Source organism: Haliaeetus albicilla, chromosome 21 (assembly GCF_947461875.1).
Source record: "Haliaeetus albicilla chromosome 21, bHalAlb1.1, whole genome shotgun sequence".
In the NCBI taxonomy this organism is placed as follows: Eukaryota; Metazoa; Chordata; class Aves; order Accipitriformes; family Accipitridae; genus Haliaeetus; species Haliaeetus albicilla.
In genome coordinates, this window is record NC_091503.1 from 17676106 (window position 1) to 17693478 (window position 17373).

At 39.0% G+C, this 17373-nt stretch overlaps 1 protein-coding gene and 1 long non-coding RNA gene across 13 annotated transcripts in view; one reads left to right on the forward strand and one right to left on the reverse strand.

Annotated features, from left to right (window-relative positions):
* The window catches only part of MAK (male germ cell associated kinase), a 35877-nt gene extending 20371 nt beyond the window's left edge, over window positions 1-15506 (reverse strand). For 7 of the 12 annotated variants that reach the window (XR_011329141.1, XR_011329143.1, XR_011329142.1 and 4 more), the window contains exons 1-8: window positions 15410-15506; window positions 11105-11443; window positions 9283-9337; window positions 8220-8341; window positions 7064-7143; window positions 5119-5251; window positions 4856-5027; window positions 382-549 (exon numbers count right to left, since the gene is read on the reverse strand). Coding sequence is in view for 9 of the 12 variants with exons in the window: in XM_069809075.1 (XP_069665176.1) it covers window positions 382-549; window positions 4856-5027; window positions 5119-5251; window positions 7064-7143; window positions 8220-8341; window positions 9283-9337; window positions 11105-11205 (831 nt within the window). In the remaining 3 variants the exon portion in view is untranslated. Of the gene's footprint in view, window positions 1-381; window positions 550-4855; window positions 5028-5118; window positions 5252-7063; window positions 7144-7339; window positions 7947-8068; window positions 8113-8219; window positions 8342-9282; window positions 9338-9954; window positions 10066-11104; window positions 11444-14087; window positions 14200-15409 lie in introns of those variants that run through there. The other 5 variants (XM_069809076.1, XM_069809074.1, XM_069809079.1 and 2 more) reach the window with 5 other exon arrangements.
* LOC138690319 (uncharacterized) lies at window positions 545-14210 on the forward strand. The gene is made up of 2 exons (XR_011329145.1): window positions 545-4154; window positions 12040-14210. It is a non-coding gene; the product is annotated as an uncharacterized lncRNA (long non-coding RNA).
* Window positions 15507-17373: the final 1867 nt, after the last annotated feature.

Here is a 17373-nt window from a genome sequence, read left to right on the forward strand (position 1 = left end):
TCACAAAAAAGCAAACCTTAATTTTCAATATCCCCCTTTGTACAGATGGGGGAGGAACAAGAAAGCAGCAGGGGTGACTTAGAGTTACAATTCAGGAAACTTGCTGCCCAAATTTTTCTCTATCCTATACAGAGAAAGTTTTAGAATGTGCCAATACAGAAGACAACATTGCAGAAATAACGAAAGAGTTTATGATATCTGCTGAGCCAGGTTTAGAACTTTCTCTCCTCACTACTCAGTCTCGTTCCCACCAAAGCATTCAAACTGAGGAGACATTTCTCTGGCCATCAGTGTTATGACAATCAATTGGTTTCTGTATCTACAATTTTTTAACAATGCAAGAAAATTCAGTCTTATACTTAATCATTCAGGTGCTCAGACCTGACTTGCTGTAGGTCTCTTCTTCGGATTCCAGTTCAACATATCACTCATAAGCTGTATTGCTTCATTACTTGCATTTGGGATGAGAGTTTTTAGGCTTATAGGGACACATTGTGGGAAACGGAAATTCATGGCAGAAGCAAGATGGTACCCTTCTGGCCAGTCACTCTGTTTCAAAGGAAAGAAAAATGAGTACCAAAAAAAGAACAAAGACTATGTACCTTTGATGTATTAGATCAAATTTAATTTTATGCATCTTGAGCCACACTTCGTCTGCGTAGCTCCTTCCTATATAGTGGAAAACAGGCATTCCTATTTTCCATTACAATTATTACGACACCAGTGAATGCAGCATCAGTCTCCAATGGCAGTCCTTCTCAAACTCTCCTGTAGGTAAAGGTGGAACCATCATTGTTGATACCCTACTTGGACATATTCTATCTGAACAAGAGTGCAGCAGTACCAGGAGCAGTACAGAACATCCCATCTACCACAGAAACGAACTCAAACACCTGGCTTCAACATACCTTCTTTATGGGAATAGCAGAGCTGAGGCCCTTCTATCCAGCATACTACGGTTGTGTAACCATGATGCAGCCTATACAACACACCACTGATTCCACCTTTAAGATCGCCGATGATTAAATTACAACTAGACGCTATTGCAACAGAAAAAGCACCATGACCACCAGAATAAAAACACTCAAAAAAAAAAAGAGTTAACTTTCCAAAAGTAAACCCTGAATTCCTTCACTGCTTGATAATTGCATTGTTTGAATACAGAACCATAGGATTATCAAAGACCTCAAGAAATCATCTAGTCCATGCCCTTGTCTCTGCCTGACAGGTGTTAAGTCTCAAAAAGCTTCCAGTTGCTGGCACTCCACAACTGCTCTAAACAGTCTATTCCAGTGCTTAATTATCCTCTAGATTAGAAAACTGTAGGTTTCTCTTATGACAATAAAAGACCATTGCTGAGTGTGCTATCATCCATGGATACCAAGGAGGACTATTTCTTTCTTCTCTCTAGAACAGCCTTTTTATACATTAGAAGATGCATTTCTTCTTTTTTCTTCCGGTCTTCCTTTGTGTAGGCTAAAGGAACCCAAACAATTGAACTCCTGGGTCTAGGCTTTTTAAGTTTTTCTTCTCTGGACTCGTGATTTTTCTCTCTTGAAAGGCAAAACTTTAAACTGGATGTAATACAGCAAGTGGAACAGAAGGATTAGTTCATGTGTCAGTGGACAATACTCCTTTCTCTACACACTGGTATGGTGTTTGTTGCAACAAAATACTGTTGACATACAATGCACTGCATCCTCTTTTACCAGATGTCCTAGCTGGATAGTTATCCCCAGATATTTATGTGATTGATTATTTCTGCCTAAGTACAGCACTCTACACACTACTGAAGAAATTTTTTTTAAACTATTAATTTTATAAAGAAACTCTGAATTCTAATCTTGTCTTCTAACATACTCAATCCTTCCCAGCCTGCTATCTACCAACTTAGGAAGTAAAATCTATTCCATCAGAAGGCCTTTAATACAATTTAAAAACTTCATCAGATGCAGAGCCACTCAAGAGTCCTATTCAATCTGTCTTTCATTTTGAATGCTAACCAGTAAAGCTTACTCTCTGAATAAGGCTTTCAAAACAGGTATGCACTTACCGTGCAGTTTGTTCATATAAATATGCTGATGAGAATGTTATGAGGGACAGCATCAGAAACCTTACTGAAGATAATGTATGATATTAGTGCTTCTCCTCTATCCGCAATGCTTGTTACACTGCTACAGGAGTAAATTGGATTGATTTGATAGAATTTGGTCTTAAGATACCATGTTAGCTATTACTCACTTTTTTATGTACAACGGTTTTAGCTCTGTTAAAACAGTCTATGGTAATCAAAGAACTCAAATATAATTATAAACCACGTCTGGTTCGAATAAGTCTCAAGACTTCAAGTGACTTCCTATTCCACCTCAGAGAATAATTTGTTCATTTAAATTAATGGAGATAGACTCTTTCCTCCTCCGCATCGCCCTCTTTTATTGGAGTTGGTGCCATCCTGTCTGCCAGAGGTAGTGATAAAGGAACAATTTAGAATGAAGTAGCAAGGGCTGTGTGTTGAACTGGTGAAGTACAGGGATAGGGTGAAAATAGTACAAGTGCAAAAATGAAAAATACATTTCAATTTATAAAAAAAATGAATTTGGAATTATTTAAAGTGCCATTGCCAACCTTCGACTAATGAAAATGCATTTCATTAATCTCTCCTTTTCAGATGGTCATCAGCTTTTTCATTAAATTGGCATACTACAAGCGCACCATCACTGCCAGTACTTGAATGGTGCAATGTATTTATAAACAGTGCAACTATCTTATAAATAAAGCAACTTCATTTATAAAATAAATTTTAGTTTGCCTGTCACTATTTACAAAACCCAAACTCACATAAGTCATTAGTATGGTATTATGGACTTAAACAAAGGAAGGCAAATTGGAATGAAGGTAGCTTCTGGGCATAATTCCTGTAATTCCTTATTGCAGGATAATGGAATAAATTAAAATGTGTGTCTGAAAAAAAAAAATACTATTTGTAAAACTATCTGTAAAACCAGACTATTAAAATAACTGCTTATGTTTTTCAGAATGCAGGACAGTACTTCACTTGTAACAAATGCATCATTTGTTGCGATAATTCCTATCATAATATTTAAGTACTCTTCTTACACAGTGATCTCCCTGAAGAATGCCTTAGCATTGTTGTAAGGAGATAAAATTCCCAAGTCTGCCCAGCAGATGACAGGGGGCACAAAGGAACTAATTACAGCTTCCTGATCCTAGAGGGCTGACTTACAGTCTAACCCTTAGGGTCTTTAGGAGAGGCTACAGTTTTCTCTGAAATACTCAGCTGGTAATGCTCTCTGCTTTCCCAAGCAATCAGCTTGCTAGTCAGGGAACGACAGAGTGTAAATAGTTATGATTTGCTTCTGTTAACTACTTACAAGGTTAGAGAAGAACCACAGCAGTCAGCTCAGCGCTGCTCTGCTACTACACACAGTGAAAATCTCTCTGATCTCCCTGCACTTCCAGAACTTGGTTATGCTATGCATTGAAAATGTTCCAGAAGCTAGTATGTTGCTCTTTCACAGATATTCTTAATATACATCAAAATGTTCTTCTTACTATCCTAGACTTGTGAGCTGCTCAAAAAACTTAATATATGTGTTTGAAAACTCAAGACTTAAATACTGCTCATACTACACATTATTTCTGATGCACAATTGTCATAGCAAGCACTGTTTTACACATCATAGCAATTTTCACTTAGTCCTCTAGACTCTATTTTCACTTCCACAACATAGCATCTATAACTCTCCACCTCTGACCTTTTACTCTGTGCTGTCATGAGTTTGCACCTGTTTCTCAGTATGTTCTCTTGGATGCTTTCCCACCACTTAAAGCTCTGCATGTTCCTAGCTAAGCTTAATCTATTTCTGTTTTCTGTTCCTCACTTCTCTATTGATAACAGGTCCTTTACTGGAAAAGAATTATGCTATATTTTATATCATTAGGACACTAATGAAATTGATGTTTTCCTCTCTCACCCTTAGGTTTTCCAGATCTAGATACTCTGTGTACAGTTATTTCACCAAGTTATGTTTGCGCCCATAAAGTACTGATACACATCTGCCATCTCTTACATTATTCTCCAAAGAATACTTTTATTATATGGTTTTTTTTCCATTTTATTCAGAATTTTGATGGTAAGCTTATTCTTTTATTGCATGTTCATATATCCATTTGCTAAAACAACTTTTTAGCTGAAGTAAATATAATTGCATACATTTTTATACACACTACCCAAACCTTCCTTGTAATTTTAAATAGTATTTAGGCTGTCCAGAAAATAATTGTTTCCTCTCTAAAATACTGCACATTTTTCCTGCATTACTTTTTATTGCTAATAATATTTATGAGAAATCTGTGTTTGAGATCAAATGTTTCCTTTATGCTTTAAAAGTAAGAAAAGCATAATTTGTCTTATTTATTCTATCTTCTACAAGCTCCAAATTCTGGGTGCCAGCCTAGAAGAGTTACACTTTCAGGAAAAGAAAGCAAATTGGCTGTGGGAAAATGAAATCCTAGGAGACTTCTGATTTTCTTTCCAATATGCATAGCTTCAAAAAACTAAATTAAACAATTTTATCTGTCTTTCATCAGAGAAGAGCAAGGCTACACATAATGGTACGACATACAGCAGATGCTAATATACAACAGACTAGCATTACATGTCTTAATGGAAGCTTGAGAGGAATACAGTTGAGAAAACCCTAAGTCTGCAGGAAACTTACTAAACCAATAATTTATATGTATGTTCTGAAAGAGAGATAACATTCAATGCTTTATAATAATTTTATTTAACTTTCTTTTAAAATACATTCGTGTGAGTTTTTCTAAGTCTTACCTTCTTTGGAGTCCCTAATACTTGGCAAATTTTGAAGATTTCATCTACTTCACTTGTGCCTGGGAAAAGAGGTCTTAGTGTGTATAATTCAGCCATTATGCTGCCAACTGCCCACATATCAATAGGTGAGCTATAAATAGATGATCTTAGCAAAACTTCAGGAGCACGGTACCTATGAGGATGGAAAGAAATAACAGATAAATTAAAATAGTAAGAGAAAGGTAATTAATTAAGATAATGTATTAACTTCTTAATATACTTACCACCTGGTAGAAACATAATCTGTATAAGGTGGCTGAGACCTTAGTTCTCTAGCCAAACCAAAATCTGCTATTTTCACAAGTTCTGGTCCAATACAGAGAAGGTTTTCAGGCTTCATATCTCTATGAAAAAATCCTGTAGAAGACCAGACAGAAAAGAACACAGCAAATTATCTTGTCCTCACTTCTTAAACAGCAACCTCTAATAGAATAATCCAAAATTTACTTTGGGATGTTTTGGAAGAATATAGGGGGGGTTTTGTTGTTTGGTTTTTTTTTTTTTTTTTTTCAATTCAACATAAAAGAATGGTAACCCTTCCCCCAACGAGCACACACATTTTTCCTCCAGTGATTATTACACCAAGTGCTCTTAAATTAACAAATGTAAACTGAAAATGAATTGGCTATTGCAGCAATATCAAATAACAAACCAATTTCAGACCGAAATATTTTGCAAAAACTACAACTGCTTTGTCAGTTTTGGATAATGGAAAATTGAGCATCTGACACACTTGATTTATAAAATTCCTTGAATGATTTTTAACTAGTTTATTTATCATTGTGACAACAATTTGCAGACACAGACATATAAAAGATATCAGAAATCTGCTCAGGAATGCCAATACTAGTAATGCAGGCACAGGAAGTTTGTTTGATGCTTCCTGCCGGCTTGAGCACCTATATACCTGGACAGCAAGTAAGTTGCTAAGCAAATCAATTCTGCTGTTTAATTGGTACACACAATTTGTTAGAATATAGATAGATTTGACTGAAATTCACTTGCTACAATAAAGCATTCAGTTTCTGCATGCAGAAATTGATGACCACGGTAAGAAATCGGCTGAAATTATTAGTAAAATGTAAATGTTCAAATTTATCATATCTGTCATTCCCAAACACTTATGGTCAAAACAAAATATTAAATATTGTAACTTAGAAATGGCAGTTTTTCTTAAATTCTAATTTTCTCACTTATTTCATGTAGAAATGAGGAAGGAAAATAGGATGCTAATAATCAGAGAACAGTATATGATCTTGATCAGAAAGACATGAAATGGCAATTTCTGGCTATTTGGTAGTACTGAACAGAACTAATTATTTATCTGAATTCATCAACAGGCCTCAGCAGGGTACATGAAAGCCCGAGATCACTGGGAACATTGTTTCTTATTTCATTTTCAGTTAATATTTTGTTGTCTTTGGAAAGTTTTAAGGATACCAATGTGATGTGAAGGACAAGTACGAAATAAAAGAGCTGAGCAAGAGAGTAAATTACTACTTCTAAATGCAAAGGAGCTTAATACCAGTACTTCAGAATGCAGTTTGCAGACAGATATTAAACATGAGTATTAAAGTTTTGTAAATGCTGTAAAACTTGTTGTTGTTGTGAGCACACAGCACCTCTTATTTAGACTGTGCTTGTAATTCCTAGAAAAGTCCCATCTCTTAAAATATTTAAATCCAGGTTGTATTTGATAAAGAGACTGTTTGAATTTCTTCGTGAACAAGTTATTTTAATATTGTTTTTGATATAGGGTATCATATTAGTTTTAGCATCTCAAGACAGGAGAAACTGCCATCTGTAAAGTATATCATAAATGCTCCTTAAATAGATCTTTTTGAGGAAACAGAAATGCGTAGTATAGCACAGCATACAAGTTTCTTTAGTTTGTTTATTCATCTGGTAACTAAGGTGGAAAAAAAGTACTGAACAGTGTATGAACAGTACCCAATGCTTTCAAAAAGAAAGAGGAAAATCTGAATATAGGAAAACAAAATGTAACTTCAGGTGTGGTTTAAAAATGCACCATACTTGAAACAGGTAAGAATAATTTTTATTACAGATAATTAATAGCCTTTGCTAGATACTTTTGTTCCTGTTATTACTGTGCATTATCTTACTTTCTAAAAAAAGTGCTACACAGTTAAACTCTAATACGAAACCTACCGTGTTTATGGATAAAAGCTAGCCCTTGTAATATCTGATACATCATGTTTCTGATGACTGACTCGGGAAACAACTTGTTTCTGTGAAGAAACAGATTAACAACTTCACATAATTAAAAAAAAAAGTGTATTTTCAGCACATATGTATTTCTTCATTTTGCACAACACATCATGAACAGCTGAAAACAGACCCGTCAAGTCTTGCGCACAAAGTAAGACAGATGCAACTAGCTCTCATCTCAAAACTTGCTTGCTGCCAGGCCTTAATTTCACTTACTTTAAGTGCTGTAGAGGGACTTCTCTGCAGAGAGGTTCATGATAACTCTCTGTCTGTAGAAGGTGGTTGGCCAACAGTGTGCTTGACCAGATGAACGTGGAATGCACAGTAACGTAGCAAGGAAGAGACCGCACAGCGCAGCACTGGGGTAGATGTGTTACCCAGTGGTACCCTTAAGGGAACCCTGATGGAGAGCAGTGCTTCCCAGCTGTAGGGTAACATTGTGCTAATATCGCTAGCAGCTAGCTATCTTGGGATGCGAAGCTAAGAGCTTTGCACATTAGGAGATAAAGGTGCATGACAATGTCTGAAGGAAACGCGCATTAAAGGCAAAAGAATTCAGCAAAGAAAAATGTTATTGAAGAGGCAGGTCCTATTCCAAAGTCCACCTTGCAAGCCTTGCTACGTACTGTTTGTCCAAGATTGCAACGTCACACAGTTAGTCCATATATAGGTCTTTCTTATAAGCATGCATGCGTGTACATGCAGATGACCATCCCCACCTTAAGCAAAGTCCATGAGCAAAAGCAGAACGAACAGTATTTATCCAATCCTTCATACATTAAAGTGAAGGCTAATAAAGAAAAAAAAAAAAGAAAGTATTTGGAATTTCTCTCATGGCTCTACACACCAAAGACATGCAAACTGTTGTGTTAACAACAGAACAAACTTATTTCCAAAAGCATTACAATATGCAATATTGTAATGCAGAGCAATGCAGAATTCTACCCTCAGATAAGCAGGTGCAGCAACTCCTGTTCGCATCAGTGGGGCTGCAAGAAGAGCCAAAACCAGAAATTCCAATGTGTTCTTCAAGATAGCATAAGAATCATTAAATAAAGCATGATAGCACGCTATTTGTTCTGTGAAGAGGATGTACCTGTCCTTCATTAACTGATAGAGATTTTCCTTCATGTATTCAAATACAAAGTAAAGGTGGTCATTTTCTCGTATGACTTCTTTCAATTTTATGACATTGGCATGATTTAGCTTCTTCAGAGACTGTAATAGAGCAAAATATGTCTTCAGATAACTCGACAGTGACTTTGATTCCTTATCAGAACTAGGTTTTTAACATGTAAAAGTTTCTAGCACAGAATTTACAAAACACGTCCATCTGATAGTCCATATTTATCTTGTAATCTCCATTTCAAAGAACAACAAAATAGTATTTTAAATTAATTTCAAAATAAAAGCAGCAACAATATAAATAGTAGTTTAAAACATCTATTTCTAGGGTTTACATCATAGCTGGGGTGAAGATTAACACAAAAACCTAATTCCCTACAATGAAAGACAGTGCTGAAGCTGTAACAGCTCTTGCTCACAGAACTGAATAAGAAAACCCAGCAATTTTTTTGTTATGAAACTTTCATGAACAAGGATTCTCTTACAGGAGTTCTTTTTGGAGATACTGATTATGTGCAATCTCCAGTAAGTCAAACCTAAATTATGGATACCCAACTCCTTTGACAGGGAGTTTTGTATAGACAGAGAATCAGATGCCTGATGGGATGACTTGGAATTTAAGCCCAGGAATTCAAGTGTTATTCTATCATTTGGCTAGCCAAAACTCCCAGTGCTTTCTACAAATGCCCCAAATACAGGATATAAGGACTGGATATACATGTAGAAATCTGCCATTAAAATGAAAGAGCAAGATGGAAAAACACACACGCACACACAAAATCAATTTCTTTATCTTCTCTCAAAGCCAAGAGGCTTGGCTATGAGACATGGCCACTGCTTGAGAATAGTGGGATATTCCACAAAGCAGCAGGAGGTCTAGGAGTGTCAGCAGCTCATGGTTTTGTGGAATCTGTCACCCCCATTTAAAGAGTTCACAGAGTCTGGCCTTATGCTCAGATATTGTAGATGCCCTTTTCCTTCATGCAAACCTAACCAGACACTTATTTTTAAATGTGGTGTGTTCACCACTTTACCTTGACTTCTCTCAAATTCATACATTCATCCCATGAATAGAACTTTCTTTTCATTCTGAAATACAAGTCCAAGATAAAGTATTTTCAGTGAGCAGTACAGAATGCTTTTAGAACAAAAAAATCTCAACATGTCATTTTCCAAGTGGAGCATTAGCTGTATTAAACTCAATTTAAAACGTTCCAGAATACCCATCAGCAACATAATTAAAAAAAACCTCAACTCTTAGAATTGCTAGAAATTTAAGTGTTTGATGCTTAATCACTGCAAACATATTTTTAGAGGAGTAGTTAGCCAGAGAGACCATGATACTCCAAGGTATTTATAAAAATATCAGGGACACAAAATCCCTTTGTATCATTTGAATTGTGCTCTTAATAACAAGGAAAGCAACAGTGACATTGCACATAAAACATGGCTATTTCAAAGCAGAAAAATCACCTCTTTGTGCCCAAGTTGCACGTTCTAGGAAAATGAGAAAATTATATTTTTGAAATCTGCTTATTTTGACTGCTTAACATTATAATTAAGCACCTGACTTGATCAGTCATTTTTACAAACCTCTTCCAAGGTATTAAATACCAAATGAAAAAGGTTTCATTTTTTCAAGCAATACTCTCTCTATATATACACACCAGTCTCTAAACTAATCATTATATCTAACAGTGTAATACATTTATTTATAAGTCATGAGCAGATAAACACACGGATATTCGGTGTTGCTCAGATCTTGGGACAGGGTTGTGAATGTCGTTATTTGCTGTGTTTCTGTGAAGTTCTAGTGCCTAGAGTGAAGAGATTTAAACCCAAGATTTTAATTTAAAATAAACGCATCTTCAACCAAAACTGTCCCCCCTCAAATCCCAAACTTAAAAATCACACAAAAGAATTCCAAATCCTGAAATCATGAGAATGAAAAACACTTCCCACAAAATGTTGTTCCTTTTGCCTAAAAATAATGAAAATAATCAATTGCAGAGTATTTTTTTTTAAACTTAGATTAGTATTATTAACTTAGGTAACGGTACTAGCAGTATATGGAGAAACCTGAAATTCTCAGAAATCCTTAAAACAAAAGTCAGTCAATTATGTTACAATTATCTTTCTGCAGTAAATCCATATATGGAGTAAAAAAAAAAAAAAAATCTCAGCACATAGAATTTCTGGTATTTCAACTTGCACTTTACATCCTGCTTGCAATTCTGTAGGAATACAAGGAGAACTTCCCCACTCCTCTCATACAATTCTTGTTGTTTTGTAATAATCTTTTTAGGCAAGTATGACAATGCTGACGATTACGCACAACACAACTTCATTAGACCCAAGGAGACAGCCTTTATTTAGCTGACCATACTGTTACTTCGTAGTTATCATTGTAGCAATATCTGAAACTTAATGCAGTACCTAAAAAGATTTGGGGGCGGGGTGTAGGAAGGTATTTCAAATTCTTACAATTTGTATAAATAAAACTCCCTAATTAATCAACTGCACATTCAGTTTTGCTTTTCCTTTGGTGTTAGTCTGACAACATTTTTAGAAGGAAGCATGTCTGAACTGAACAAAAGCAGCATGCAATTTTATAAGCCAAGATAAATCAGTAACTTAGACAAACTGATGTGTGTCTCTATTGATCTGTTAGCTGAAGTCTGACCCACGATCACCTTGTTAAGCATCTTAATTAAAAAAATTAATTTTGTTATGTTGATTTCCTTAAAAAGAAAAGGGAAATTTTCTTCTATTATACACAGACGGCAGACAACAAAGTTAAAAGTGAGAATCTTTAAGCTTTTGCAAGTACCTTTACTGAATTTAGATGTTGCATACCTTTTGATAGCCACAAGTTCTCCTGACTCATTGCTCTTCCCCATCAACACACTGCCATAGGTGCCATCACCTAGTTGTTTCATGATTGTGTAACGGTTCATTTTGGTTTTGAGACCTGGATAGCCAAAAGTTTATGAATTCTAAATGTCTTCTGTTTTATTAAAGGATTCTATACTCTTTGATTTTCTTAGAGAAATCTTCTTCCAGACTGTTTTATGTTGATGAATGTCTTCTCATAACGGAGCAGGATATTCACGAGTCTCCTTCAAATTACAGCTAGTTTGAGATCCAGATATAAAGTTTAAGCGACAGAAGAACATGGTCATTCTCACATAGATCCTTTAAAAAAAAAAAAGAAAAAGAAAAAAGGGAAATATGTAATTTTACAATATTTTAGGAAGGAGACACTCTACTATTTGTATCTAACAACAACAACCCCCAGATCCATATGTGTTCTTTAAATAGAACACTTCAATATAACTAGTTCCTTTAAATCCTTCAAACCACAGAAGGTGCCTAGTCTAGAAATTAGGGTTAGAGTAAGCAGGGACTGGAGAATCAAGCTCAAATCAACTGGCATCTATTGTCAGCCTACCTCTATAGGAGATGCAGAATTCAGCATGCAAATCCATAGTCCTTATCCTTATGCCTGAATTAGCTACAGGCTGGTGAGACTGTCCAAACAGATTAACAAACTCAAATTCAGCTGGTTACAAGCCTCAGGCCTGAGATTCACAGGCTTGGCAAAATTCACCAATAAAATTGGCCTCTTACGAGTGTGAACGCAGCATTCTCAAGTAGACTAGCCTGCTGTGTAAAGGAAACATCTGCGTGGACAATACACCAATGTTTCTAAGGTGTTATTACTTAAAATGCTGCTTCCGTGGAGGAGTCGTAACATGTACCTTGTTACTCACTGCTGCCTCTATTACCAGGGAGGAATCTTACATCAGCTGTCAAGATGCCAATAACAAGTGACCTAGTGGACATCTCAATTTATAAACTTTGTACCAGACAACCACCAGTTTGGCAGTGAAAAATATAAAGAAGTTTTTATTCATCCCCCCCCCAAAAGCCATCGCTACACTAAAATAAGATCACTGGTTGATAGCGGATTCCGTAACAAAGCTAAAAAACAGATTTAACAAAAAGTAACAATCATAGACAATTCAAATTATGACTGGGTTTTAAATTGGACTTTCATATATTTAGGCCTATTGTTTTTCTCAGAATTCAGCTTTATATCTTATTCCCCAAAGTGCCTGCATGCACTCTAGTCTTTACTATCTTGAATAATGCCATTTCTTCAACAAGACTATTTGTTGACTCCAGTAACAAGCAGATGATCAAGTGTTTATGCCAAGTTAAGATACATACTACATCTTGCAAGTTATCAGTTGTTAGTTTCATATATATATTAAAAAAACAAACCAAACACTTCCTGAAAGTATTCTAATACACATTTTACAACACAGCATCTGCATCTAAAGCATCAGCAAAGATAAACTGTGTATGCATTTTGCATCTAAGTACACATAGGCACATAACAAGAAGTGAAGTTAAATGTAACAGGATTTGGGTGCCTGCGTTTCTCTGTTTCAACAAATATCATTGTACATTGTTTAAGACATCATTTTCAGAGGGGATTCAGCAATATCTGCCAAAGATGGCCCTGGCCTGAACTGCTAGAGTTACATACGTTAAAAATTTGGAGAACTCACATGCATTTCATGCCAGCCTTTTGCTCTCTAACAAAGTGAACCAAAATACCAAGATGAAAACCTCTGTTTTTCTTGTCTTGACTTGTCTTGATCACCAAGAGAACTCATAGAGTGAGACATCATCAACTGAAAACTAACCACATGCAGTGAAAAAAAGGACTGCAGGTATCACACTTAACTCAAAGCTCTTCTCCAACTTTTTAGAGAATTCATCCTTCGTACAGAAGTATCTAAAAAAATTGATAAGATTTCTGCGAACAAATAAACAGTCAATTTTACGGCAGTGCTATGGCATGCAGTAGTCCGTAGGAAATGCTGGAGGGTGGCAGAGGTTTGTTGCCCAAGAAGTTCAGCACTGGATCCTGCAAGACACTAACCGCCACCGTCCACCAATATTAGAATAAATGAGGCTGCCAAGTACTTGCATTTATCAGCCTGGTGTGGCATCAGGGTCAGGGGCTTCTTTCGCTTTTACTGGAATTACAGAGCATGATGAGTTAGAACATAAATGCCCTAGAGATTCATGTTTCACTACAACAGACTTTGGCACACTTTGTACTTGGCACCACACATACCCAGCTCAGGTGTGCAACTTTTTCTCTGTGGTGTCTTATTTTTTTTTCAAATTTGCAGTTCAGTTTTCTCTTTTGTACCAACCCAGGGAAAAACAAGGGCTCAATCTAGCTTTTCTGGTTAATGCAAGCCTGTGAAGTGGCCTTTCCCATCCTAAAGCTTATATGATATTATTTCCTCAGTGATATGAAGCTCTAAAATGTAAAATTGTCATAATAGTCAACTACCAAACTGAAAAGAGAAATCCTACTGTAAACAACAGCTTGTTTTATACTCTTAATGACAGACTGTCCATAATGTCTTCACACAGGATTAAGGGAGGATTAAAGCAGGGGGCAAATAGAGGACAAAATACAATAACTTGAAAGAATCTAGTAATTTGTGGAAATTTAGAGAAGCTGAACAAGTACTAAATGACTTAAGCAAATTTTCACTTTTACTATATTACTGGTGTTTTATTTTAAGCACTAGCAACAATTTTAAATTATTTTAGATGCCTGAATTACGTTTCAAAATGTAACAAATAACAGCAAATCATCTGCATTTCTGCTGTACAGTATTATGCATTACCAAAAGTTTTACATTTGCCTGCTAAGTAGGCTACTCTCAAATTAAAATACAAACTAGGATATATGACCTGATAAAGACCTCCCACACAGATAAGCAAAACACAGCCCAATTTCACCAACCTGTTTACAGTAACTGCTGAAATCACCAAAACCGTTCACAGAGCATGGCACTACTCTCAATGATCCAAACTGGCAGTATTGCACACTACAGAATGTATGCCGATACAAATTTTAGAAGTTAAACCCACAGCCACAAACCAACAAACAAATGTTGCTACAAGAACCTGCTTTGTAGTGACTGTATGTTACTAAAGCTGACAGTAATCAGGTCCATGACAGGTGGATCCAGTTCTCGAGATTAACTACAAATCCATTACTCTAATCAAAGACCAGTGGTTATTTAAAAGCATGACTGCTCAGCTGCAAGCAAGAAGTTAACAACATGGCAATAAATATTTGTACTTTCAAATATAATGCCGTAGATACGTTTTTTTAAAAAGTCTCTTCAGAAGTCTACAATGTTGTTTTACTTATTTGTATCGGGCATTCAGGATGGGGCATATCAAAAAGCAGGAACTCCAGTTTGCTGGAAGTATTTTCCCTCATGTTGTTCCAAACAAGCCTTGGCTTCGAACCAAAATGACCCACACCAACTTTTTCAGGATGTTTCTTAACAGTGACCCGCCCGTGCCGCTGCTCCGTGCCAGCAAGGTTACCTCTTCCCACCCCGCAAAACCTCTTCCCGCAGTACAACGAGCGGTACGGCCAGTTTCAGGACAGTAATGGTTTCGGGGAGACCTGCTGCCAGACTTTCAAGTCTCCAGCCTTGGGCGGTGTCCAGAAGGAACACAGACTACTCATCTTTCAACACCTCCGCACCGCTGTAAGTTTCCACAAATGCCCATTTCCACGCCAATTTTCGTTTCACCTGACGACATTCGGTTACCTCTCACGAGCGTGCAGTTACCTTCCTTCAGACACGCTCACGGTGGCAAGGGGAGCGCAGCTTTCCTCTCAGGCTACGAAACTCAAGACCGCCTGGCCTGGCAGTTTCACCCTGTCTCTCATAAATAAAAATTCACCTCCTCTCATTTACCCTGAACATTTCAAGGCCCGGACCTGCCCTACTGGAGCCACAGCAGGCGGGATCCCAGCCTCCACCGATCCGGAGCCCCCTCTCGCTCCCGAGCCCAGCACGACAGAGCGGGCTAGCTCCTCACACACGCGGGGGATAGGCCGCTAGCGACCGGTCAGCCTGGGGGCTGCCAGAAGCCGTCCTCTTCAGGGACGGACGACGCACCCCGGCCGCTCCCTTCAGCCCGGTGGCGCCCCGGGACCGCCCCAAACCGCCCGACCCCGGGCGACGCGGACGCCCGCCGCCCCCTCTGGAGACCCAACCGCTTCGCCCGCCGCCGAATCCCCGAGCGCGGCCGCCCACTCACTGCGGTGCCAGCCGGGAAGGCCGAGACCCCGGCCCGCCCGCCCAACCGCCGCCGGGCCCGCTCCGCCTCGTCGCCGGGGCGACGGCGCCGGGGCCGAGGGGGGGAGGGAGGGGCCTGCCGGTGGCCCCGCCCCTCCGGCCCCGGTCACGTGGCGGGGGAGGGGAGCGCGGGGCGGGGGTGGGTGCGTGGGAGCGTGGGTGGAGGACACGGGGGGCTCTGGGTGTGCGCGGGGTGGGGGGGCAAGAGCCGCGCAGCAGAGCGGGGGGAAGGCGGTGACAAGCCAAAACGGCGTGGGGAAGCGCCGGGTGCGCAAGAGGGGCTGCGCCTGACGGCGGGAGCCACGACACCCGTGTCCTGAAGGTGGCACCGTGATAACACGAGATCGTCACCTCGATCATAACTGTCGCTGTTCACCGTAACGGTAATTACGTGTTAAGTAAAGCCACCAGCTGAGCCGCCGCGTACTCGGGATTTGTACGGAAATCCCTATCTGTAATATTCACGGCGGTAACGAAGTCCGAAGTTACTTTTTCCCTGATGGTTTGTTTTTTTGTTTAATCATTTATTGTAAGCAATTTATTAAAATGCACATTGCTAATACTGATGCAGGGGGAACTTCGAATGCTATACGTACTCTAAAATATATGCGTTTCTGTTATAAAAATAATCGTGAAGTTTCTTCTCAGACCTTTGTAACCCACACTTCTCCAGTGTGTACAGGAGGCATGGTTAATAAAAATTGCATATTTAGCGTCTGAGTCAGAGAGTAGTTTTGGCAGTGAAGTCTCATTTTAACCTTCAATTCCCAACATTAATTTCAACTTCCTGTTTTTTAACGTTTTTGAGAGCGACAGGCAAGAAAAGGAGATCTTTTTAGCACGGTAACTACTAGTGGCACCATGGAGGGAAAGGCAGGAAATTGTTTTAGAAATTCAGATTCATATCTGCTTCACCAAGCTGGCAGCTCAGGCTTGCTGAGCAAAAACGGGAAGCTGTCTTAATTACACCTTTCCCCCCCTGCCCCCAGCTCCCATCCTCATTAACTGGTGTGGTAACTTTGTGATGGTTTAAGCACTGTTGACAGATTAATTGGTTCTACCTCAAGTCAACTGGGTGGAACGTGGGGCTATGGGAATCGGTTTTCTGGAATCCAAAGGATTCGACCACTCACACGTAGTTTGCTGAAATGAAAGCACAAGAAAAGAACAGTATATTTTCTGAAACAGAATATGCCCATTTCCTTTATTGAAATAAAACATCAGAGGTGCCTCCCGGGTAAAATGGAAGTTCAAAGGTGAGACCTGGACGTGAGAAGGGAGAAGGTACCATCATCCACACGGGCAGAATTCAGGCAGCGATTCAAGAGGAGTTGATCATACGTAGCGAAGCACTGAACCATGCCTTCAGCTGTAAGGATGTGTTTGAACGCTACTGTGACATGCATACCTTACGTGCGTGGAAGTACCTCTCCCCCGTCAGTGGAAACGGTGTGATGTCCCCTCCCTGCCCTCGTGTCCTTTCCTCTCCCTCTCCTCAGCTTAGCCTCGTCCCACGGCTGCCCTTCTTGCCCAGTGACGGGCTCCCTCCTCCTCCTCTGGTGCTGCCAGCCAATTTCCACAGATAACCCCCCGGCTACCTTCCCCTGCAGGGCCGTGGGGCTAACGAGAGGCTTCCTGGGACCTTGCCAGGCTTGCGTGCCTGAGTGTTATGTGGCCTGTAAGACTGGTTTGTGTAACTGTAATCCCTTCTCCAAGGCGATTAGACGGTGGAAGGGAAGGAAGGTACAGCTGCTTTAGCGCTCTTATCTGGGAAGGCCCTAGAACAATGTTCGTGGTTGCTCCTGCGGCATTTCTAGTCTAATTACAGCCCCTTATGAGAGATCTGGCACAAGCAAGGGGTCTGATGTTTAAATAATTTCAGTATTAGTTTTGCACAGGTGCAACACTTAAGTCTAAATTCTGTTA